This window comes from Charadrius vociferus, unplaced genomic scaffold, assembly GCF_000708025.1.
Source record: "Charadrius vociferus isolate BGI_N301 unplaced genomic scaffold, ASM70802v2 scaffold545, whole genome shotgun sequence".
Classification (NCBI taxonomy): domain Eukaryota; kingdom Metazoa; phylum Chordata; class Aves; order Charadriiformes; family Charadriidae; genus Charadrius; species Charadrius vociferus.
In genome coordinates, this window is record NW_009648590.1 from 675,346 (window position 1) to 700,624 (window position 25,279).

The window sequence follows — 25,279 nt, forward strand, 5'->3', positions numbered from 1 at the left end:
GCCCTTCTCCCAAGGCCGGCGTCCCCTCGGTGGCCCGGCTGCCCCACGGCCGCCCCGCTGGGCGCAGGCGGATATCCCTCCTTCCGCAAGGCGCGGGCGGTCCCACGCAGGCCGCCCTCAAATAGCAGCCCCTTGCCCCAAAGCCGCCGGTCCCTCCGGCTTCACATGCCGGCCTTCCAGACCCTGCTGTAGGCAGGTTCGCCTGCTGGCTGGCACCAAAAGTTGCGATGGGTCTCCTCTCCAGGTGTGTGGGGCTCTCTGCGTCTTGTGCCCAGCACCTTGAGGCGACGGGGCGGAGGAGGGGTGGTTGAGCCCAGTTTCTGATCGTAAGGACAGAAGCCGGAGGGCAGGAGCAGCTGTTCCACCGCAGCGCTGAAAATTGTCTGCTCCCTCCTGTCCTGTCTGGCCCATATGTACCTATGCGTAAAACTATAGGTCTTGGTGGTAATTTACAAGCCTGCTTGTAACGCCTTTAAAAGAAAAGGGGAGTGGGGGGGCGTGTTCAGCCCTCTGTTGAATCGGGGAAGCAATGCCTGTTCACGGTTACTATAAAAGGAAGATGGAGCTCGATCTCTACTGCCCTTGTTAAACTTGTTATTTAGGGTAGTATTTAAATATCTGCTTATCAGTCACTGGGTGGTAAAAGGTCTTAGTTTAGACAACACGCTGGTTACGTTGAAATCCTTCAGAATTTCAAAGTCTATGACTTGGACACCACTGTACTGAAGAAGTGAACTGAAGTCATCATGTCACTTGATGTTAGCCGGTGGATGTTTTGTGATCTCCCCTGCAAAACCTTACTAAAAGCTCAGATCTATTTTTTTTTTCTTTAAATTATACATGGAAACATAGATTTTGCTGAGAACTAGGATTCTGTGCGTAAATTGTGAGCTATCTAATTCCTCACTTGGCTGTGTGATGCAACACTCACCAGTGGACGTCATACAATGCAATTTGTGGTAATGTGTTTCCAGAGACTAATCCCACTGTGTGTTTTTACTAATCATAGAGTCATCATACTTATTGTTGAAAAAATATTTGAATGCTGTTTCTAGTCATCAACAGTTTGGAGGGGATTGTCTTGCTTTTTAGTTTCTGTGAGCCCACTTACAATAACAGCTTGTGGGAGAGCAGAAAGTTTGGATTTCCCCTTTAAAGAGGTTTTAGATCTATTTCTAAAAAAAGGGGGCTCTGGACTCTATAGTAGGATTTTACAAAACTCATTTGAAAACTTACAGTGGCATAACACTGGTTAACTATAAATTATTCTTTTTTGTCTTTAATTCTAGTACTGTAATACTAGAATTTACTTTAGAATTATGTGGACAATAAAGTAACATTTAAAAGCCTGACCATACAAACACTCAAAAGGCAGATCCAATAGTTTCACCAACTTATATTCACAATATCCCATTTGAGCTGTAGTTCAGAAAGTCCCTAATAATAGGTAAAGATGTATTTGTATTAACCTTTTGTCCAATTTTTAAATGGTGTTTTGGCTGGGAAGACTTAACTTTTATCTTTGTTGCAAAGATTTTGCCTTTGGTAGGGAAAAAAAAATCTTTAATGCCAATGTTAAATTGATTTCTGTAAAGTGAATTTCTTAAGTATGTACTTCAGATAATGTTTTCAGAGCTATGTTCTTGGACACAGATCTGTGAGCCTAAATAAATACTTCCCAAAATTCTGCTTTTATGATTAGAGCTTTTCTCAACTTTAAATTGCAAGGTAAAACTAAAGCTTGTTCCAAGTATATCAGCCTTCTCATAGGGAAACATTTTACCAATCGGATGCAACACGTTAAAACTATCTGCTCGCTTGGAGAGCTGCAAAGTAAAATTACTGAACAGAAAATTGGTTCTGTTTTACCTCAAACCAGGACACAACTGATACGCAAGTTGGCAGCTTCTTCAGTTAACAAACGTCTTTAGTTTATCACCTGCAAGTCTTCTTTCTTCCTCAAGGAGTATTTTCAGTGGACATGTAATTAGGCTGTGAAATTTCTTTGAAATAAGTGGAATAGTTATGTAAACTTCATAACAAGGAGTTGAGTTTGTCAAATAAGGACAAAAATGTATTTAAGTGTTTGTTTTACTTGAATATGCTGCACTCTGGAGAACTTCCTGAAATAGTTTTATCCACCAATGCAGATTTGATTCAGCTTTTGTAATTTACAAGACACTGTATCTGTTTTAGTTTATTACAAGAGAGACCTTCCTTTCAGCTTTGGGGAGAAGGTGCTGTTTCCAGTCTGTAATTTAGTGTAAGTTAGGGTGTTGGTGGGGAAAAACACTGCTTTATTTAAATACGTTTTTTCTAATAGACAAGTTACTATACCAGGCGGGTCTTCTCTGTTAGATTAAAATTACAAGTTTGTTCTTGTATTTTCAGCAGATTTTTTTAGTTCAAGTTTTCTTTGGGGCACATTATACTTTGGTTTTATACCCCCATTATACTCAGAATTACCTTGATTTAGAACTTTTATCAAAATCAGTAGGGAGCAGGCCTATTTACGCCTTAGTTATGTGACTTTAATTCATACCAATGAAATATTCTTTCATTATAGTTAACTGCAGCAATAAATTTTTTTATTATTCTTCTTAGTTAAAATTAGATGAATATAAGACCCAAATGTAAGGAAAAAGCTGGCTTACAGCAGTGTTTAAATGCCAAAAAGACAGTGACCTTTACAAATCAAATAGAATATCTGTAAAACAAGTTAATATCAGGGATTATGACACCAAGAACTTTTAATGTGAAGAAAAGTGGAAAGGATTCTCAAGCATTGTAGAAATATAAGGGTAACTGTGTTTCCTTGTTGAATAATAAAAATCAAGAAATTCTTAAATATCTGTCTCACATTTCAGTAGATGAATTTTTAGCAAAGTAATTAGGTACACAAATTTAAGCTTAATAAAGACACCATAAAATTACTGCATCTTATGTGGAAGCAAAGGTTTAAGTTTGGAATTAAAGTATTAATATCGTGTCCTCATTGACCATCTGAAGTTTGCAGGTAGGCAGTTTCCCTTAGGCACAGTTAAATGTAGACAGAGTTACTTCAGCACCACTTCTGAAGTTAACAGAGACTTTAATAGTAAATATATAGCCATTCACGTGAAGTTTTACACTGTGTGTTAAGAAACAACTACCTCCGAAAACCTTCTGTGTTACTTTGCACAGCCAAATTGCCATTTCTGTGTAACTGTAAAAGTATTCCTGCAGTCAGGTGAAGGTAAAGTTAGCTGCAAGGTTGCTAACTTTAATTTAAAGAGGTTAATAATTAATTAGATTCTTAAAGTAACTTGCTAGATAATGTTTGATATCTACTTTAAAAAGAGATTAAACATTACAGTAACACTCAATCTTTTGGATTTTTCAGGCCCCAGACAAGTTTGCAATCAAGTTCTGCTGACAATAGACTTCGCCTTCTTGCTTACTCTTTGCAAAAAGTCTTTTAGAAACTCAGCATAAAACATATGTTCACAAACTAGAGTGAAAAAAGTTGCCTAAGTCTTTTGAAAACATTAATCTGTAAGGAATAGCCCATGCTAACTAAAATTTTGGGTTAATGTAAGAAAAAATGCGTAGTGGAATAACAGTATTTTTTGTTGTTTCTCTGTTTAATAAACAAGATTGTTAGAACTTTGGATTTTTTTCAGCAGCGTGTTCCTCACTCTTTAGGTTTGGGAGCTTTTTATTGTATTTATTTTATAAGGATGAAAAACATCAAAGAACTGGTTGAAAACAGAATAGCAGAATACCTTATACTGAGACTTATTACCAGAAAACTGGGCAAACAGTTGCATTTGTCTATTTCTCCATTCTGTCCCTGAAGTGAGAAGTTCTAATTACCTGAGAAACAGACTTCATATCAAATTTCAACAACAGCAAATTAAAAATCAACCTAATAAAAGCAGTTTCTCATTTTACAGCAAACTTTTCAACCGGTCATTGTTAAATGTCACTGGTCAGTTTCCTTTTTAGTATGTTGGGGGAGGAAAAGAAATGCATGGATTTTTGCAGTATTAGAATTTACCTGGAGAGAAATAAGCAAACAAGTGAGTGAGGTAACTACTATTTATCTACTCCCCTAAGAAACAAAGGAACATATTCTACGCGCGGGACTGTCATAGGGTTTGTGTGGGGAGATTTTTTTTTTTATTATCATTATTTTCTTCTACTTGCCAGTCTCTGGTGAGACTGGCTTCTTGTTTCATGGGGCTTCAGAGCATCTGTGCCACAGATGAAGGATAAAGACCTTTACAACTTGCAGCAGTCACATACCACTCCACTTCTTTATTCTTGTCTTGTTGCTAGTAACTACTTGTTGTAGTAACTGTGACGTTACCTTGGCATAAGACATTGATGACCTCCAAGTGGAGAATAAAGTAAAGGAGTATGTAATATGTAGCATACATATTCAAGAATCTAAATGGCTGGTATGTGAAACTCCATACATATGTTTTCCTTTACAAAGACAAATAAGAGTTTGAGCCTGAGCAAACTGGAATCAATGAAAGGAGAATGGAAGGAACATGGACTCTCTAACAATACCACTGCAGGATATTGTCACTTTCTGGGTATTGCAGTGATAATATTTAAAATGTCGTGACCTTGAGAGCAGTCCATTGATGTGATCCATGTGGGAATAATACTGTTCCAAAAGAACGGTGCTGTGATATGAACCTAAGTAGTGAATATTGAAAGAAGTCCTGAGACCTAATATTGTCCCTAATTTTTAGAATATTGTTAAAATTTTAAAACCAATTAACTTGGTCCCTTTGGTATAAAGTCTTTCTCCAAGACAGAAAAGCAATCTTTCAATGAATCATTCTGGTCTGGAATATGTTTACTTTTTCATAAATGCTTGGTATGTGTTAAGTCATACTTTCAAGTGATTTTTCTCCTCTTTGTGATAACTCTTGATTATTGGTTAAGCTATAATGGTGTCTGTTCTATTAAACTCTTTACAGATTAAGACCAATAGCAAATAGTGCAAATATTAAATGTTACCTTTAACTGTCAAACAAGCAGTAAGAAGGTTTTTTAATTGTCTGAATACACATATCATTGCAAATTTGTTCATATTATGAATTAAAGTTGCATAGCATTTCAGCAGTCATTCTTGAGTTAACAAGAACTTTTATAAAAAATATCCAAATTGATTAATATAGGCATTGAAGAGACCCAGGGTATGGATTCATGCATTTATAGGCAGGAGAATACTAGCTGTAAATTCAATAGCAATTTTAAATGTACCTGTAAATGTAAAAATGTCACAGTTTCAGTAATCTCAAAACTTTGTAAAATATATTTGAACTTTTGAAGTTCTGTCCTTAAAAAAAATAATAGTTGCTTCTTAACTTTTATTTTCTCTTGAATGAATTGCATAATGCAAAATACATAATCTTTGTCTGTGTTGGCTAGTTCAAATTCACGTTAATAGACTTCAGGCCATCAGCCCCCTTTCTTCCCTCCACGTGTGCATAGACAAGCATATTTTGTGCAAGTGTACTACAGTGTGCTCTTCACTTACTGTGAAGAGCAAGTCTTGGAGAGAGTTTAAGGAAAAATATTGGAAGAGAAGCACAGTGTTAGATTTTATTGCTATAATTTGTGGCGTTTGTCAGATGGTAATTAATTTTCAAGATTTAAATTTTAGCTGGTTGAGCTGCAGCAGACAGTGTAGAGCAGCAGGTGGCAGTAGTGTGAATATTGTAGCGGTTTGCACAGTAGATCTCTGAAGCTGGACATACATTATTTTGTAAGTAACCTGTCACTTAAGAAGTCCTGTCCCACAACGACTGGCATTTCTTGGCCACTACCTGACTCCGGGTCAGACACATACAACTGAACTGCTCCTGCATGCAAGAGGGCCTGGAGTAGGAGCTGTGTCTCTGCTGCCTGTCAGATGCTCAGCACTGAAATTTGGCTGATCCCATCACATGCTAAGAGCAACTGAGAGGCAGGAATAGCTCACAACTGTTCTTCCTGGCCTCCTTTCCTAAGCAGCGTGCAAAGAGATATACAGCCAGATAAGACTGGGTAAGAGCTGGGTAAGTATACTGTCATGGAGAACGTGGAAAATAAAGGTTAGGACATGAAGTCTAACTTTTCCCCTGGCCTTCTTGCAGTCACGTGCTGCTGTGCAGCAGTTGATCTGTAGTGACTATTTCTTCCTATGGCAGAGGTCTTCGTATCGCGGTTATGTTGATCAGTTGCTGGATGTCAGCCGTTTTCTCTTATCCAAAAGTAATCAAGCAGAAATGGTCAGCTGCTGTAAAGCATCAGAGAACTTACGATGATTGCAGTAGGTGGATTTTTAGTCCCATGTCAATCATGCAGCAGCTTGTCTGGCACTGAGCCAATAAGTTGGAATCTGTGGCTGTTGTGTTGGTCACCTCTATCTCAGGTTATTTGTGGGGAGTTTCTGACTGTTAAGGAAAAAAAAAAAGATCAGTGCTTATTAAAAGTCTACTGGGTTTTTCTAATTTACCTAGTCTTTATATCAATAGAGCATTTTACTTAAATGTTAAAAAAAAACTGAGCCATTTTTCAGTACAAGTAGACATGTTTAAGGTTGCAGCACACAGGTCAAAGTAGACACCAGGTTTAAATACTAAAAGTAACTATATTCTTTTTGTTCAGTAATGTCACAAGAGAATACAGAACTGCACTGACTTAGACAGTAATTACAAAAAAAAATTTTAACCACATTTCTGTAAATTATGTAAATAATGCCTATTGCTAGAAGGAAATGTGGCTTCTGCTTTCATATATGCCAACCTTTAAATAAAAGAGTTAATTTAATTTGTAGGTTTTTTAAAGGGGTGGAGCAAAGGCCCAGACTTGGACACTCAAGATTCATTAAGTATCTGAATACAGAATTTCAGACTTCTTGAGCTGGTTTTGCCACCAAGAAAGATTCCTATTCAAATGTACTTATTCTTACTTGTTTCCCCACTCATTAGTTGTAGCTTCCTTCCTGCACCCTTATATAAAGAACTGTTTGTCTGCTTTGCAGATTGGATCACTGAAATAATCCAAGTTTATTAGAGCTTTTTTTTTTTTACCTAAGAATTTGTTTTACTCCACCTTAATGCTGACAGAGTGAATACTACTGAAACATACCATTAAAACTTCCTTTAAAGCTTTCCCTCTATGTTGAAAACTTACTACTTATCAGACTAAAAGTGTAATTTTTACACCCAGCAGTTATTGAGGCAGCACTTATTATCCTGGATTCTATCTGCCTTTGCATCATAAATCAGTTATGGATAAGCTTCAATCTGATCTGCGTGTTACCATGGAAAAATTGTACAGGAAACTGAAGGAGAGAAATAAGTACAAAGCAGTAGCAGTTTTGGTACATTAGCAGCAGTAGTAGTATAGTACAAAGTATAAGTAGTGGTAGTATTAGTACAAACTGGTTTTGAACATGTCCTATATCACTTCCAGAGGGCAACTACACAGAGATACAAGAAATAAGAAGCATCCAGTTGCATCTTTGAGTGGATCTAGCAGTCAGAAACACCCGTAAAGCAATGAGACATGGAAGCAAAACAATCCGTCACACCTCAAGTCATCATGCTGCCTATTACCTTTAAAATAAGTGTGTGGTAGCTGTATTTCATCTTTAGACTTAATGGATTATTTTTTCAAGAAGTTTAAAGAAGGGTCTGTACTCAGAGATCCTAACAGTTCAAAGCTTAATTAGTCTCAACGTGTAATTTTAATTGGAATATTGTATTAGCACTACATTCTTCCATCAGAATTGCGGTGTCTGGTAATGCATTGTAGATTAAACTTTGTCCTGCTGACTTTGCTTTCAAACTGAGTCCCGCAACTCCACCATTCAAGGGTCAGAGTTTATTTGATCTAGATACAGCATTCTTAGGCTTAGTGAAAAAAAATCTAAGCAGATGTTTTTTTCTTAGAAGCAGATAGATAAGAGAAGAAGAGAATCAGCAGCAACTGCTTCAGTCCAGGCCTTGGGCTTACTGCATATTCCATTCTAGGCAGTGTTACATGGGAAGCTTCTAGGGAAACAAGCATTTGTTTCAAATCCTTTAAACTTATGTGCGTATAGATAGATACAGGGCGTTTAATTATAAAAAGTATACATGCAAATGTACAGTTTTGGGAAAAAATAGTATAGGTCATCAAAATTGCGTTATTATGCACGGTGAGTTTTTTCTCACCTGATAGGTAAATAAGAATTTATAACACACTACCTACATACTGCCAGTTCTTAGCATTCTCTACTGTTTGCCTAGGTATTTTGAAGAGGGATTAGTTGTACCAACAACCTCACCTGTAAGCATTCTTTCAGTAAGCTTAGATTCTATGTAATATGAGAGGAAAGCAGATCGTTCAGATAGCCAGACTCCCAACATCTATCCTGTTACCATAGCAGTATTAAAGGAAAATGAGACTACCATTCAAATTCAAAAATTCTAATTTGTCAAAAATGAATTTTCTGTGTCTGTGCTCTCTGAAGAAGAACCAGTAGAAAAAAGAAAGGATGCAGTGAAAAATAAGATACTGGAAATTAAACTGAAGCACTGTCATGAAGAGCAAATGATTCTCCCTGTCGACACATTTTACAAACAGGGAGTGCTGACTTACCTTTCGTGAAAGGTCTTGCCTGATAGAGATAGTACCATCTGTCTAGCAGTCGCCTATAGCAGAGAGCTAGGGAAAGCATAAGAATGGAGCAAGTCGTCATGATTTTTTTTCCAGAATGATTTCCCAGCCTCTAGCAGCTTGTATTTCAGAGACAGTGTCTGTAATTTAAGATGAGCTTTTTTCATGTTGTTATGCAGTACCTTTTAAGGCTGTGTAAACTTACAGTATCACCAGAAAGGAATTTCACATCTTACTATTTTACTTAATTGTGTGACCTGTAGCTGACTCCTTTCATTTGTTTTGATTGTGCCTCCTGTTAATTTTAGTTGATGACCTCTACCTCTTACACTGGAAAAGATAGTGAAAAATGTTTCCCTATTAACCTTTTCTATGCCATCCAGTCATTTCTTTTGCAGGCTGAATATATTTCTGTTATATTCAATTGTTCATTGTATGGAAGCTTTTCATATCATGGCTCATCCTTACTGCCCTTCTCAGGGCCTTTTCCAGTTCTGCTCTGTCCCCTGTAAGGCAGGGAAAGCAGAACTGCATTTGGTATTTAAGTTGTAAGTGCATAATGGATTTATAAAGAGGGCTATCCAGAAAGCATTGGTAAGAATAGGCACCAGTGAAATATAAGTATGAAAGCCAAGAAAAAAGGGTAAGTTTTCTTCTGCCCTGGATTGAGCGAGTGTCACAACCTTGATTTCTTCTTTCAATTCTAGTGCCTTAGAAGCTATTCGTAAAATTTAAGCATAATAGAATAACTTCTTAGTATTGATCTGAAGTTGCTTACATTTAGAATATTTTTATATTCTCTTTTTGGCAAGGGGAAGAGAGGAATGGTTAACAAAAAAACTTCAGATTAAATTCTGGCTCAGGTAGGATGTCATTTATAGACCGCTATTTCCAAGATGCGTGGTTACTGGCTGAAGATTACTTGCTAATTTCCAGATACTCACTGAGTAATAAACAATACATAACTACTTTTTTTTTTTCTTTTGGAAATTTACCAGTTGCAAAGGTTAGTTCTTTCCAAAGTGAGGGAGTGGAAGCAAAGCACAGAGATAAGGTGATTCCCCTAACATACAATTGGAGGCAACAGAAGATACCTGTCCTGAGCTGTATTCATTCAATCCCAGAATCATCAGAACTAGTTCTGTATGGTTTGTACTCTATATAGTCTCTCAGACAGACTAAATTTTTGCCCAGATTAATAACTGATGGGAGTAGATCACATGAAATAGTGGAAATTCAGGGCCTAGTTACTATTAGTTCTTCATAGACTTCTATAGAGTATTTGAGATACTGCATAAAGTGTCAACTTCTATTGCCACAGTTGTTAAAGTTCTTTCTGAGTTTTGTAATGTGTAACAATACCTCTGTGTTTAAGAAATATGTCTTTGATTAATGTTGAAGTCCATCAAAACCTTTTACCCTTATGCTCTGTTACCTGGACTTCAGGATACCAAGTCAGCAATGTATTTGGCTTGCCTTCATTCCTATTTGCTTGTAAGATCCAAAATGTCTGTTGATTTATCAGCAGCAGAGATCTCTGCTTTTAAAGTGTATTTGTAAGCACAAGAGGAAGGTGCATAAGGAACAGTGATGCTGCAGTATCTTTTATTCTCTCATCTGAACAATCAATTTCATATAGAATTGCAAGTCATGGCTTTCTATATGTTTCAAACTGATGCTAAAAACTCTATTCATTTTAGATTTCCAGAGCTGCCGAAACTGGTTTGGTGTTTATTTTTTTTAAAAACACGCACACACACAAACTCCCCCTTTTAATTCTGACCTCGTAGACTTTCATAGAGTAACCACCTTGAGAGATCATTAAACCAGAATAATTTACTTCACTGCATGACCTTAACATAAGCTAATCATTGTTCTTGTCCAGTTATCTTGCTGATTTAGAATGTATCTCTATGTAACCTTCTTTTTTTAATGAACGCCATTTTTCAGTGAGTGCAACATCATAGTGATTGTTGTATTAAACACAACAAGAATAAATACTCAAGAAGTTTAGCTGTTCTTTGTACATTTGAGTGTATGTGTTAGCATTAATAACTTTATGTGTTCAATACAGTCATAAAGGGTCGACTATAGATGATCACCAGTTTTTTCTTGTATTGTAAAGTGAGATTGATCTCTGATAAGATCTGGAAAATCTCCAGCAATTAAAGTTGCTAAATATGTCTTGTGATACACTGTTTACCTCCTCTAATCTGTTCTGTGCATGCATTTATTTTTGCCTTTTTAAAATGTCATAGCTGAGTAAACAAACCAAATTCTCAGCTAAAATGATACTGCTGAGTCTTAAAACCATAGAGGTTAAGACCCTCACCACCTTAGCATGTGTCTTCTCTGGATTTATCACAATTTAATGAATTGGGTCTTTAGTATGTTCTTAGCACTTTTGCATTGCAAGTGCTGTTGAAGCTCTTTCTGTTTATAGAATCTCTTACATTTGTGATGAGTCATCTTTACCATACACACACACACTTTCGTATACAAATAATATTTCTGTATTGCATCATACCAGCTGTAAATATGGCTAGCAATTTTTTACACCACACTTGTACTGGAAAAATAAGTAGTATCTGAAATTCTGCTAGGCATCCTTCTAAACCTTTGTTTACCCCAGCTTCATCAAACCAAACATTTATCTTATTTTCTTTGTAATTGTCAATTACAAATACAAAAAGCTATTGCTGGAACCAATATGCAGCTCAATAACTCAATTCACTAGGACATGAATAAAAACCATGTTTCAATTACATTCTTTTACATTGGGTCCTTTCTTCTGCTTGGTTTTGTACTTTAATGCCTAAGGTTCAGTTAGCTTTCCCTGTCTTGTGGAGATTATATCAAGTAGTCTGCTTCGGAAAATATGTACTAAGTAGACTTATTACAAAAGCAAAATTAGAAAACAAATACAGTTCCTTAATGTTTAAATTTGATCCCTGCAATAAAACAAGGTATTGCTCAAGTAAAGTTGGCGAATATGCTAAATATATGGGAATATAGTCAAAGTTGTTCAGTTGTAGCAGGCTCATTAAACAAGAATAAAAGGTATTAAGGTCATGAAAAGCCACCAGCTAATGTTTATATTGTAGACAGGATTCAGTCACCTCTATTTTTTGTACAAATATTCTAATGGACAGAAATTACTCCTAAATATGACCTCTTTCTTGATCTGTAAAAGCTGATGTCACTTTTGTTGAAGCATTCGACTTTATACCTTAAAAAAAAAACATTCAGCTTACTTGCTTACATAACTTATCTGTGCTGTCTTCATTTCTTTCCACAAATAGGTGCAACTTAGGGCAGAGGTGTGTAAGGACTGGTAGAACCAGTTTTTCTCTGCTTCAGACTAAAACTTCCAGTGCTTCATACTCTTCGAGAGCATCCTGAATCTCTGCAAACCAAATTGACCTAACACACCACCATATAAAGTTGAATCTTTTCCTAGCCTTATATGAATGACAAGTCATCTAATATTTTAAGCGTTGTTCTTTCTCTTTCTCTCTCTCTTTCTGTGTAGAAATATTCTTCAGTCAAGATCCAGCCCTCAGCCAAAGAAAGAGAGAAGGTTAAAATAGAACCTATGTGTTGAAACAGCTGTACCTCTTTAGTTTGTGGTTCTTAAAATATAGTTATTAAAATAAATTTAAATATTCAGTATTGTGAGAGTAGAAATGGCATACTGGACTTTGTTTCTCTCCTTTTAAAAAAGAAGTGGTAATTTTAATTCGCCTGTTACCAGAAGTTAAACAGCGTAAACAAAATGCTCAACTGACTAAAATCAGCAGTAGCAGAACTTGGTCAGTAGTAGCTATTGTTAATTAATTAAAGGATTTGACACAAAGGTTTCTTAAGGTTGCAAAGACAGTCTTCCTTGTTTTGTAGATGAGGAGTTTCATATACAGCATTTTCATTAAAGTGAAAGTAATTAGAGATAGACTAGATGTTTTTCTAAGAATTAGGTGTTGGCTGTATTAATGTTTACAGAAATTTTGCTCACGTCATTTTCTAGCTCTTTCACTTACACCATAATCATTCACTTAAAATGCTTTCTAATTAGTCTGGTATACCAAAAATTAGTCTGTAAAAGTTGGACTTAATTTCTGCAGCTCTTTTCTTCAATCTTAAATTGTAGCTAAGGTTAAAAAAAAAAAGACAAAGCATTTTTTTTCTTTCCACAACTTTCATAAAGAGCAAGCTAATTTTCTTTCAATTCTTGGTGGCATTAGAATTAATTTTCTCACTAAGTCACATCTGAGAAGTACCAGAATATCAACAGGCCAGCCCCACCACATCCCAGTCTCACCCATGAGGTTCACAAGACTCATTTATATTAGTAGCATTGTCACGTTTTAAATACATAAAAGCTCAAAGACAGGTACTTTGCAAACAGAACGTATAAAGTGATGCATTTACCTGAACTACATGATTCATCTAGCAAGCGTATTTTACTTCATTGTTCAAAAGACTTTTTCAAATTGGAAATCCAGCACTGACATAAACTGCAGCTTTATGTTGTGGAAATGATTCATATTTATTCAAGATATTGCATTATACACAGCTTTCCCAAACATTATTATGGAGATATTATTAACCAAAAGCATGCTAACTATTAAAATACTCCAAAAGGCAATATTCCCTGTATGTTATCTATTGCAACAGTATACCAATGCTATAACAAGTAGATTAATGGGAGCTATGAATCCTGGCAAATAGCAATGCCAAGTAATTTTGATGTACTGTTTGGTTAAACCAGGACAACTGTATACAGTCTTTGCAGGGATTATGTTATATTTTGAAAATGCTTTCAAGCTGTTTTGCTGCTTCATGGTACAACAGACCTTAACGTACATTTTGGGGGGATCTTGTTCAATTCTAAGAGGATGAGCATTGATTAAAGTTGCATGTTTTGTGTCAGCTGAAGTATTTACTAGTTGTTTCATTGGGTCAAAACACAGCACCAATGAAAAAAATGAAAGTGCTCTGTATAGGTCTGAGGAATCCTGAGAGAGTACGTACTGGCCTACAGTTGGAATGCAGACACAAAACATATATGGATCCACTGTACCATTCAGAAACAGTCTACCCATTTTTTAAATGTAGAAAACCAGCACATCCTCCTTACAAGGAAGTTTTCATAACTAATGAATTTCTAGAGTCCTGGTAATGTGGGGCGGGGGGGGGGGTAGTGGTTATAGCATTGGGGGTTTTGTATGCGCTATACTACTAACCTGCCTTGCTTCAATTCTGACAATTGCGCTGGCTACATTCATGACCACATATTCATTGGTCTCATGTTTGTGGTTACTTCTGGCAGCCTGAAATAGTGATCATTGGTTGAAATAAATTAGGGGATAGTACAGGGAAGCTCGCTCTCTTGCTATAGGAAGAGTTAACTTCATGTGACACTTCCAAGCATTTACACAACTTCAAAGTGTAAATAAGATTAGGCAATACTTCCTTCATTCTCTCACGGTAAAAAAGATTCCTTTTAAATACATCTTCTGTGTCACATAGTTACTGTCTTTGATCAGGCAACATGCCTAATGACAAACTTCTGAAAGAATGTTGAGTGTCTCAAAATTCCTGACAAGCCTCCTTGATTTCCTGTTTCAGTATCACATAGATAATTAATCTTTGCTTTGACTTTAGTTAAGTAATCAATTTGCTCTTTCTAGACAAATAAATGTGTGCTCCCTTGTAAACGGTAATGAGACCATGTCAATGAGCTGTAAGAAATTTGTGGCACTCTGCAACAGGAAATCCTAAAATACTTGGAAAGGGTTTGTAAAAGGGTTAAAAAGTAACAAAGTACTAAACTTGTGCTTTGAAAAACAAGTGCCTTTCTCTGTTAGAGCAGTCCAAATTTGCCTGCTGCATCCATGAAAGCTGTTCATTCAGTGAAGGTCAAAGGTTTTGTTGTTGGTCCACCAGCTGATCATCCGTAAGCCCGGCAGGCTGTACTGCTGAGCATAACAAACTGCTGTGCATTGCTGATGTGCGTCACAGGACCCTGGGGTTTTGCACGGGGATTAGTCAGGCTGTATTTGGAAACGCCCTCAACTGCACTTTGTGCTGCTATATTAGTGTTCCTCAAGCAAGAGGAATTTTCTTTTGCTTCTGCAGCTGCTCCTGCGAAACCCTCTGGTAAGTGTGCACAGCTTCTATCAACAGCACTGGCTATCTTCTGCCTGCATTTTTAAGTCAGAGTTACGAGCTTAGGCATTACTTACAGCTGTTTATTGTGACAAATTGTGTTTTTAAATGAAACATTTGATAGCACAGAATTGGCAACAGCATTGAAGGAATAAATATATTTACCAGTTTTTATTGAACAGGTTATTTCAACGTAAATGTTCCTCTACTTATAAATATGTATCAGAGTAGTCTTAAGTGTGGGTATTTTCAGAGTGACGTAGCTATGTACCATGCATGTCTGCTTTTATTTCTATACACCAGGAATAGCAAAATCACATAATATAGCAGACCAATTCTTAAAAGGATTTGGTTGGTTTTTGTTGGCAGCCTGTATGCAAGCCCTGCGTCTCTGGACTCTGCTTGCCACCTATGCTGTTGCAGTAGGACAAAATCAAGGACAGAAGAATCAGGAGTGCCCTAAGCTCAACGCACAGGTACTCTCCTTTAAAAGCACAAGAGGAAATGCTGTTGTCATGTTTTCTGTGAACGCCCTCTCCAGATTTTTTGTAACTTTTTTTTTCCAAACTAAATATCAGAATCCAGCCCATTAAGTGTAAGAGATGTAAATAATTTAACAAAGTAAAACAGGAAAAAACATTTTTAGTATGCATCCTATTCCATTTCTTAAAATAGCTTAGGTAGTGAAGCCACTTCTAGTTATTTCATATAACCTATGCTGGGTATCCATTTTTGCAGCATATTATCAAGCAACTGTAAAGATACTCAATGTTCTGTTGTTTTGTTTCCATAATAACATTTGCCTATTTATTTTTTCAATAAGTAGTCCTAAGGCTATTTCTTGGCAAAACTATCTAAAGAGTAATTTGGTAATTACTACTTACTAAGGATTTCTTACCCCATTTCAGTTTACATCATGTGAATATAAGACATACTATGGTTTTTGATTTGGTAATTACAAATTAATAAATATCTGTCCTGAGCTCAGGTTATGCTGGTGAACAGCATGATCACTAGCACAGTTCTCCTGACTAGCTGCACATAATGGAGTGACTGATGTGATTATACTCGTGTTCAGTAGCTTTTATGTTCCTGTCTAAAAGATAAGTCTACTAACAGCTGGGGCTGCTAAGAGAAACCTCTGTTGCACTCATGGACCAAAATTCAAATTGTCTGAATTAAAGCCAAAACTTGGTTTATACATATACAAGCATATGAGCACACATAGCTCTATATGAGTGTATATAGATGGAGGAAAAGGTACACACACACTCCCATTCTGTGGTTTTTGTTACGACTCCCCCACTTCTTGCAACTCAGACGTTGCAAATAGCAGAAGTTACAAGAAGAAGCTTGCATGCTTTTCAAAATGTTTTTTTGTAAGCTTTACTTTCATCTACTTACTCTAGAAAACAATGTTCTGTAATAATATCACAAAGCGAAAAGGAGTGGAAAATAAGATGTAAATGTAAACTAAGGAATGTGCCCCTTTTCTTTATAATTTCACCCAAACTCTTACTTTCTGCCACCAAGAACGCTGAAACCAATTTTAAGTAGCTTGCCAGGGTATCAAATTTCACGGCTATCACTGATGCCGTGCCCTGCCTCTTTTGGTACATGTCCATAAGTAAGTATATGTGATAGCTAGTCACAGGCCTTGGAACTGAGCATTTGCAGTTCCCAAAATAAATGTAATTTATTCTTGGTTTATATTCTTTTACCTGGAAGCTCTCACCACAGACTAGAAATAAAATTGACAAATAATTGAATCCTATCCATTCTATCACTTTGATTTGCATATTCCTTTTTCAGAAATAACATTAATAGTTCCCCCTCCTTGCCAGCCCACCCTGGTGCGTCCTCTGTATCAAAAGTTAATACATTTGAAACCTAATCTAGTCTAAGGCAGATTTACCAACAAAGTAGGAAAAAAGAAATCATGTGATAATTGAAATTCACATATTGTCAATAGTATTACAGCTAGTTCTTATTCATTGTCTTATCACTTTTATGACATTATGGTCATCTGAAATTTTGTGGAATATTTTTAATATGTTTGTAAGCATGAGAACAGTCATTATTGTTCAGAATTACTAACACCTAACAAAGTACTCTAATCATTGAGTATTATAGAGAAGTTCCCTTAAAATTTTATCCACCCATAATGCAGGGTGTATTCTTAGCAGTGATTTTTGGGAGGCATCCATATTAGGTTAGTCTTTGTAAAATAAGAAAACTTTGTATTTGCCAAGTAGTGTAGTCTTACCAGGGTATCAGTATAAAAATACTTTGCCCCATTTTTTTATGTCCTTGGTCAAAGCATTACTTAGCAGGCTTATGATGATAACCGCTTATATTTTTACTTATTACTAGTAATATCTCAGGCTGTGTATCTGGATTTGATTGTGAAATAACCCATATCTCCATGTAGTTAAGATAGCAAGTCATCCATCAGCTGATTCTTCCCAACTTAAAATTACAGGTAGTGAAAACAACAGAAGGTCCCATCGTTGTCCTTTGTATGAAGTTTCTTTGTATTAGCTACTCTTCTGTTGGACTTTTTTTTTTTTTTTCCTTTTTTTTTTTTTTTGTAATCATAGGGACTTACGTTGTTGTTCTACTGGGTGGGAAGTAACTGCTCTACCTCCAGCACTTAATAAAGTTCAGTATAATCTTAACTCCAGAATATGACATTACACCTTGTGCACACAATCAGTTACTAATTCCTTGAGATATCTGATTGGAAATTCCTAGTATGGCATCTGTGTATTCACTTAGATACCTAACTTTCATTTTAGTGATTATCACCAGCTCTTGTTTAATAATGCAACTGATGCAGCATGCGCTGTCTCAAATACTAAGAAAACAATATATATAAGCAGCACCCAGATATAACATAAAAGCAGCTCTGTTTACACTCTTGCTATCCAATTGTGCATAAGAAACTTTATTTCAAAACTAGAATTCAATATGTTCTTTACGGTTAATACTTTTCCTCTTTATTTAACCCAGCTACACAGACACATGTCTCATATACTAAATAGACTTGTAATTTTCAGAACTATCCTTGTAAATGACCCATTCTGTGGTTTGTAGGACTGGGGGATTTCCAAACCTGCGTGAATCCATTACTGTTCATTCATCAAGGTATGACTATAACATTGTTAGCTACAAAAGAATTTCCTACATCCTTGTTCCAGTTACCTGCTATCACAAACAAGCAGATCTTTTTTTCCTTTTCATAAATCAAATTAAACTTAACCTTTAAAATAATCTTTTTCAGTTTTGTTCTCCTTGCTTCGCTTTGAAGGCTCCTTAAAAATGTCGGAGACTAGAAACTTAAATGTGTTTGTGGCCAGTGTATATGCCAACCCCAAATTACCTTTAGGAGTTGTCACCATTTAACATATGTTTTAAAAGATATACCAGTCTCTGAGCTATTTAAGTAACATATAGATGTCCTTGGTAAGAAAGTAAAACTCCTCTCACACTTTTATAAAATGACAGCATAAATAGGGGCACTTAAGTGATTCAATATGATGTACTTTCAGATGTCACAATGAAATATGAATTCCTTTTCCTGTCCTTATATAGTTTTAGTCCTGTATGTAGAAGCTCCTTGCTCTGAAAAGCTTTCTTGCCTTTGTTAGTTGCTGTGGAGTATTTTATTTGGCTTTCTCTCTGTATGTGTTCTTCCCAGGCAACTGGTGCAACAGAATTTTGGGCCTTTTGTGTATACTGAGCTGACTCCTAGAACTCTCTTAAGCAATTAATAGAAAGACAAGTTTTACCAAATTGACCGAACTTTTCCTATTAGCATTTTTTCACTCTTTGTTCTTTCATCTGTCTTATCAGTTCTTTCCAACTGGAATCTGATTGTCTCTTTCAACTCTGAAGAATGGCAAATATGCAACAAAAAAACGATGGCTAAACCAGGCAGAAGGAGACAGTTTGCCAGAAAACTGGTGACTGCTTATTGGAGACTTTCGTTTACTTTTAATATAATAATGATAAAGCCTAAATAAAAGAATTGCTACTTAACATTCAGTCGTAAATATGAATACAAGGACCTAGTAATGGGGACAGTGGCTATTTTGACTAACCATATTTGTCTGAGGCTTTATCAGATGCCATAGCCATAATGAAGACTTGTTTTTGCCTATGAAAGTGCCTGTGAGACTGAAATTGTCTGGGTTATACATGCTGCAGAACACTTTTTTTTTCCTAAATTAAAATACTCTTCAACTGACTTCAATGCTTGTGTAAAAATGAAAGATGTATTAGAAATAAGTGAACCTTAAAAACTGATTTTGACTAAGAGTGCAAGTTTACAACATCAAAACAGGAAGCTTTGATCATACTCAAAATCTTAAGCAATCTCTTGTTTAACATCATCTACTGAAGTGTTTACTAAGGAGGTTTTTCCTAAGGGTGTTTCAGAACTTACAAAAGGCCTCAGTCTGAAACAAAACAGTAGTAAGCAATCCAACTTTCCTCATACAGTCTCTCCCTCTGATCTCTCCATCTCCCTCAACATCTGTTCTGTTTAAATTAGTTATATTAGGGAGTCTGTTGCTTAGTATCGAAGTAAACCAAATAATGTTTGAACTACTTCTTACAAAACAACGCGTTTAGATTTCACCTTGTTTAATTTTTGCGTTCCAAGTCTAAAAATACACATATAATTTGCCTCCTGAAAGTCAAAGGAATTAGATTAGTCAATTTACAGTGAAAAAATTACAGTCAAAATGCTTTATCTTTCATTATAGAGAAAACATGCCTTACCAAACAAGTGGTAAGGTTACTTTTGTTTACCAGCACTGTGTAACATACGAAAGAAATACCATAAAACACCTTTAAACAGTTGCAGATTGTTAATGTTTTCTTTTGTGAAGCTGGATCAGTTGACATACTTGTGCTCATAATTATGAATAAATATTTATAAATGCTTTGTAGATGTAGTTCTCAAAAGATTAGGGAATTCTTTAACGGATATTTTTCAGGAATTTTTTTTTTTTCTAACACTCATTAGCATTCTCAATGGTTCCCAGTTTGGGATGTTGCTGATAGTTGGAAGCCAATCCTAATGTACCTTTTTTTTTTTAATTTGCTGTGCTAATAAAAGTAACAAGGCACTGCAACCACATAAGAGAACAACTATATTGGTATAGGAGGCAACATTTTTCCAGAAAACACCTTTGCCATAGGATGGCAAAGCAAAACCTTAACTCTTCCAAATCAAGTGAAATGAATTCAGTTTTTCCTTTATAAGATGTATAAAGCAAAGTAGTAGTCAATACCCTGTCGTGACTTAAGAATTTTTGGCAAGATATTCTGGTATAGGTGAAACTTTTTGGATGGGTGGAAAACCTTGGAAAATTATCAGGGTTTTAGCAGGATTTCTATTTTCTGTTTTCATTAGTGTCTTTGAGGATATCAGCCACAAAGTAGCAGTAAGCATACTGGGGATTAGAATTATTTGTTATATTAAAAAATAGGAGCACTGAAGTGGAAGAAAAGATACAATCCAGCAAGACTAAATGTAAAATTTAGCACTTTGTGCAACTACCTGTTTCTGCCTAGGAGTAATTTTTCAAGAATGTTTGGTCATTACCAACTGAATTTGAATCATTATCACCATATTGCTGCTAACAAAGTCAGTGTATGCAAATGTATATGCAAAGATACTATCCAGAGACATGGGACAAAGTGGCCCTTCAGCTGAGGCCTGAAAAGAGCAGAGGAGAAAGTTATACCCACAGTTGTGGATGCTGTGTTTCAAGAACCATACAGTTCAGATGGATGGGCCAGGACAACATCAAGAATTGTTCAGAGGTTTAGAAAATTGTGCTCTGCCAAAGAATTAAAGAAATTGGTGTTCTTTACTTCAGAAAGAAGGGAAAAATATCCGTGAGCATCTGTGAAAAAGAATAATTTCCTCCAAGTTGAATGACCTAAAATTACAGTAAGGAAGGTTAAATAGAGATTAAGCAAGCTTTTCTGAACATAAAGATAGTTGAGCACTAAAATACGTGCTTGAGAAAAGCGAGGAATATGTGAGTGAAGGTTTTGAAGAATGGGTTAGACAAGTATCTGCTGAGAATGATGTAGCTGTAATTGTTTGCTCCTACTGGAGGTCAGAGTGGACTTGAGCTGATATTTAAAGGCACCTCCAGCTCCTTCTTTTCCTTAACACACGAGTGGCTTTTTCGTTACAAATGCACGTGTTCGCAAGACTTGAAAATGTCATCTTTTTCTTAAATGATAATGTCATTGCAATTTGACTTCAAGTTGGTTCTTAGTAATAAACAAAAGGCTTAGTAGCATAAAGAGCAGGAAGAAAGAGTGGTGTGTGACTTATTAATAATTGGCAATATAAGAACTCTGGTTCCTCAAATGTATCTGGAAATAGAAGTTGCTTTGGTTTGTTTTCTTTATTTGCTCATTGCAAAGATTACATGCTAGCTATAAGAAAAGAAAAGCTGAATGATCAGAATGTGAAAAATGTAATTTCTAGCACTTCATCTTTGATATTCTATACACAGAAAATAAAATTTGCTACTCATAAATGCCTATGTAGACAGATTGCAAATGTCTGATGCCTTTGCTTTAGAAATAGTCCATACATGATTATAAAGGAAAGAAATACATACTAAATTTTGAAATTTCTGTCAGTTAGTAGTTCTTTTATCATTTTTGCAAGGTTGAAGAGAAACTTCTAGAGTAAACAAAGGCTTGGGGGGGGGTTGTTTGGGGAGGGGGTTTGTGTGTTGGGGGTTTTTTTTTGGTTGTTTTTTTTGTTTTTGTTTTTTAACAAGTTCAGCATTTATCGTAATATTCAAGAAATATTCCTCGTTGAAAAGGAATATGTGGTGTGATAGCACGTGTTATTTCAAAAGTGTGCAGTAAAACAGGTAATGGAAAATGGTTAGTGGACTGGCTAGGGAGCAGGAATTACTATACAGCCTAGTATAGTAATATATATTACTATATGTTGTATTAGAGTACTCAGTTGACACATGCGGTGTTCTCAGCAAAACGACGAGTGTCTAAAAATCAGCCTTCTTTATCTGTGTTGAAACTTTAAGGGCATATTAATTGCACAGAGAGATAGTTTTAAGATTCACCATGTCCCAGTGACATACATGAACCACAAGGTGATCCTATATGTCCTGCTTCTATATATCTCCCTTATTTCCTACAAATACAATTATCTTTTCTTTGAGTGTCAGCTTATTGAATAATTAGGTATTAGGAAAGGACGTGAAAACAGTCGTTGAAACCAACCAGAACTGTAGGCAGTCATCGGTTAATACATTCAGAGTATTTTCTGTTTCTTTGTACTCTTAACTTGCCTTTCTGTCCTGAGCATGTCTTGATGTCACGTGAAAATATTTATAGATGCAGAGCTTCCAATCTGATGGATAGTGGGTATTACCTAGTAAGATTTCCTCTGTAAGTATATTTCTGTCTTTGTTCTTACTCTTCATAGATGCCGGAATTTCAGAAGAAGACTGTCCATATTAAGGACCCAGGGAGAGTAGAGGAGATTATTTGTGGCCTCATCAAAGGTGGAGCTGCCAAACTACAGGTAAAGATAACAGAAGGTGTAACCAGTTTGGAATGAAAGCAATCCTGCGATTGTTGCTCTATGCCAAAAAAAAATTAAGAAAATATATATATAACAGAAGTCAGCCTTCAAGAAATCTCCAAAACTTAGACATCCGTTAACTCTCTTAATAGCCCTTGTTGATTCAACTGTAATTCAGCCAGACACTAGTTAAGTAAATGATATAAACATGTAAGCTTAGTAATTTCAGGAAATATTCTGACCAAAGGAATTAGAAAAACATTTTTGTTAGAAAAAGAAGTTATTCTTCTGGGATATTCTGGCTTACCTTACAATCATTCAATAAAATAGGGAGATTTCTGTGACACATGCCACTTAGCTGTAACTATTGTTGATCATTGAGAATTTCTAGCCATTCCTTATTTCGTCCCTCCGTGTTGTAAGACAGTTTTGCTTTTTCTTTCCTTAAATAGATTATTACAGATTTTGATATGACATTAAGTAGATTTTCCTACAATGGAAAAAGATGTCCAACTTGTCATAGTGAGTACTTTTTTTTTTTTTTAATAATATGGACTGGTTTGTTCACCCCTTTTAGTTTTTCCTAGATTTTAATTTTCTCTCCACTTTATTCCCTAACATGTGAGATTTTATATTGACTTGTTACCTAACCTGTACATCCTAATGAAGAAGTATTCTAGTGACTGTCTATATGTGGTTTTATGTATATATATTTTAATCACAGTCTGTGTGAATTAAAATCAGATAAGTTGTCATTCACAATTAAAACAATAAGTTCTGAACTAGATGATGTTAGTGGCTAGACAAGAGCCCATAATAGTCCCAACGTGTGCAAGAACCAGATAGTAAACTCCTCAGAATTCTTGGCATTTTTATCATGTAGCCTTTTAGAACAAACAAAGAGAAACCATTTACTAATGAAGTGGGAATCCTAAAACACATAAGATGTCTCACGATGATTTCAGAAACAGTTAAATCTCAAGAAACAGATAAGAAAGCCCGTAATTGACCTTTTAATTCAGAGATGAAGGGAAGGACAATAGTACATCTTCATGTTTGAAGAAAAATGTGCCTTTTACTGGTTGCTGGTAAGGAAATTTCTGAGGAAACATAGTGGTATGTCATCACACATTGTCATCTATGCCATTTACGGTGTTGTAGAGCAAAGTAAAAGAAATACACCATCTTGTTTAACGCTCTTTTTTTCACCCTCCCCAGACATCATTGACAACTCTAAGCTCATCACAGAGGAATGTCGGAAAAAGGTAAACAGAAAACCTACTAGCTGTTGTTTTGTTGTACAGACAACTGCTATTATTCCCTGGCTGTACTGCCTGTTGAATTACGCAGCATGACAAGACAAGGGATACTTTTAAAGCTCTCTGAGCTTTCTCACTGACTGCAAGAAGTAAACAGAAATATATGTGTTCTTGATCGTAGCATGTAGTTCAGTTTAACAGCATCCACTTTTCTTCTTAGATATATTTAGCAGCTAACTCTTTGTTCAAAGAGCATTTCAGATTCCATTTTATCTAAATAATGTAATCAGAATGAAGAAAGTTATTTTGATTGGTTAAATCAAATACCAAGTGTTATTTTATAAAAATACATTAAACATTTGGTGGTTTTTCCCCTTCAGTTATTGCAGCTGAAAGAAACCTATTATGCTATTGAGATTGATCCAGCTCTCACTATTGAAGAAAAATATCCATATATGGTAGAATGGTAAGACACACCTCCTATCATCAAATTGTACCAAGATTAGATTTAATAAGTTTTTAAAAGCAAATTAATAGCAGTACTTAGCTTTTAGATAACACGTTAACTGAATTAATATCTCTGAGTGTTGTGCAACAACTGTTTGTGCTTTGCTGTTAACTTGAATGATCAGGAATTAACCATGCAGGTTGCTTTTCATCATGAGGTTTAATGAAAGGTGAATCTTAATAAATAAAATTTTGACCCATTTTTTGTTTATATTCTAGGTACAATAAATCTCATGCACTACTCATTGAACAAGGCTTACAAAAGGATAAATTTGCAGAAATTGTGAGGGAATCTGATGTTATGCTGAAGTAAGTTCCTTTTGATTTGAAGAATACTGTTTCAGAGCACTTTCTGTAGATTCTTACTGTGTGTTTTCAGGGGAAAAAAGAAACAAACAAAAACATTGCTAACAATGTGAAACTGTAATCTTGGAACATAGCGAGCTCTCCATGCCCCCGCTTTATTCATATTTTGTAGCTAAATGCTTACAATGATCACACCAGAGATCCTAAAGAAAAAATAGAAAAAGTTTGAGTCCCATCTTTGCAAACTTAATTTCTGTAGACTTTCATCCTCTTGAAATTGCACTGGTGGCTCTTTTTTTTGTAAGGGAAACAGAGTTCAACTTTGTTCCCTTGAAAAACATTCCCTAGAATAGTTTTATCTCAGATAAAAATGCAGTGACCTGAGGAATGTGTTTCATGCGTTCTATTAAATGTTGTTCTTCATTTATGGCTAAAGGCAAGTTTAAAACCCAGCAAAATCCTTGTTTGAAAGGATCCATCTCTTTTAGCCCCCATCTCTTTTAAAGTTCTCCAGAACCGTCTGTAAAATTTGGACTACTGAAACAAGATGTTAAGGCTTAATTTGTGGAAGTGTTTGTTTATCATATTGACTCAATTCTTGTCTTTTGCAAAACAGACAAGCACACTATCTCTGCCTGTTTGAAAGCCTAAGTCCATGTGGATTGAATCTTCATTGACAGGCTAAAATTCCCTCAAAAATTTTGATCATAATTTATTAAAAACATTTAAGAGTCTACCAATCAATGTCTGTGTGGAGAAGGTGTATAGAGATAATATTATCTTGTTCCTGGAATGCTAT

At 35.7% G+C, this 25,279-nt stretch overlaps 1 protein-coding gene across 2 annotated transcripts in view; it reads left to right on the forward strand.

Annotated features, from left to right (window-relative positions):
- Nucleotides 1-14,694: 14,694 nt before the first annotated feature.
- Nucleotides 14,695-25,279, forward strand: part of NT5C3A (5'-nucleotidase, cytosolic IIIA) — a 13,319-nt gene continuing 2,734 nt past the window's right edge. The window contains exons 1-7 of one of the 2 annotated variants that reach the window (XM_009886201.1): nucleotides 14,695-14,808; nucleotides 15,187-15,293; nucleotides 22,310-22,408; nucleotides 22,861-22,930; nucleotides 23,627-23,673; nucleotides 24,048-24,133; nucleotides 24,394-24,483. In XM_009886201.1, coding sequence (XP_009884503.1) covers nucleotides 15,192-15,293; nucleotides 22,310-22,408; nucleotides 22,861-22,930; nucleotides 23,627-23,673; nucleotides 24,048-24,133; nucleotides 24,394-24,483 — 494 coding nt within the window. In that variant the 5' untranslated portion in view covers nucleotides 14,695-14,808; nucleotides 15,187-15,191. Of the gene's footprint in view, nucleotides 14,809-15,186; nucleotides 15,294-18,978; nucleotides 18,991-22,065; nucleotides 22,081-22,309; nucleotides 22,409-22,860; nucleotides 22,931-23,626; nucleotides 23,674-24,047; nucleotides 24,134-24,393; nucleotides 24,484-25,279 lie in introns of those variants that run through there. The other variant, XM_009886202.1, reaches the window with a different exon arrangement.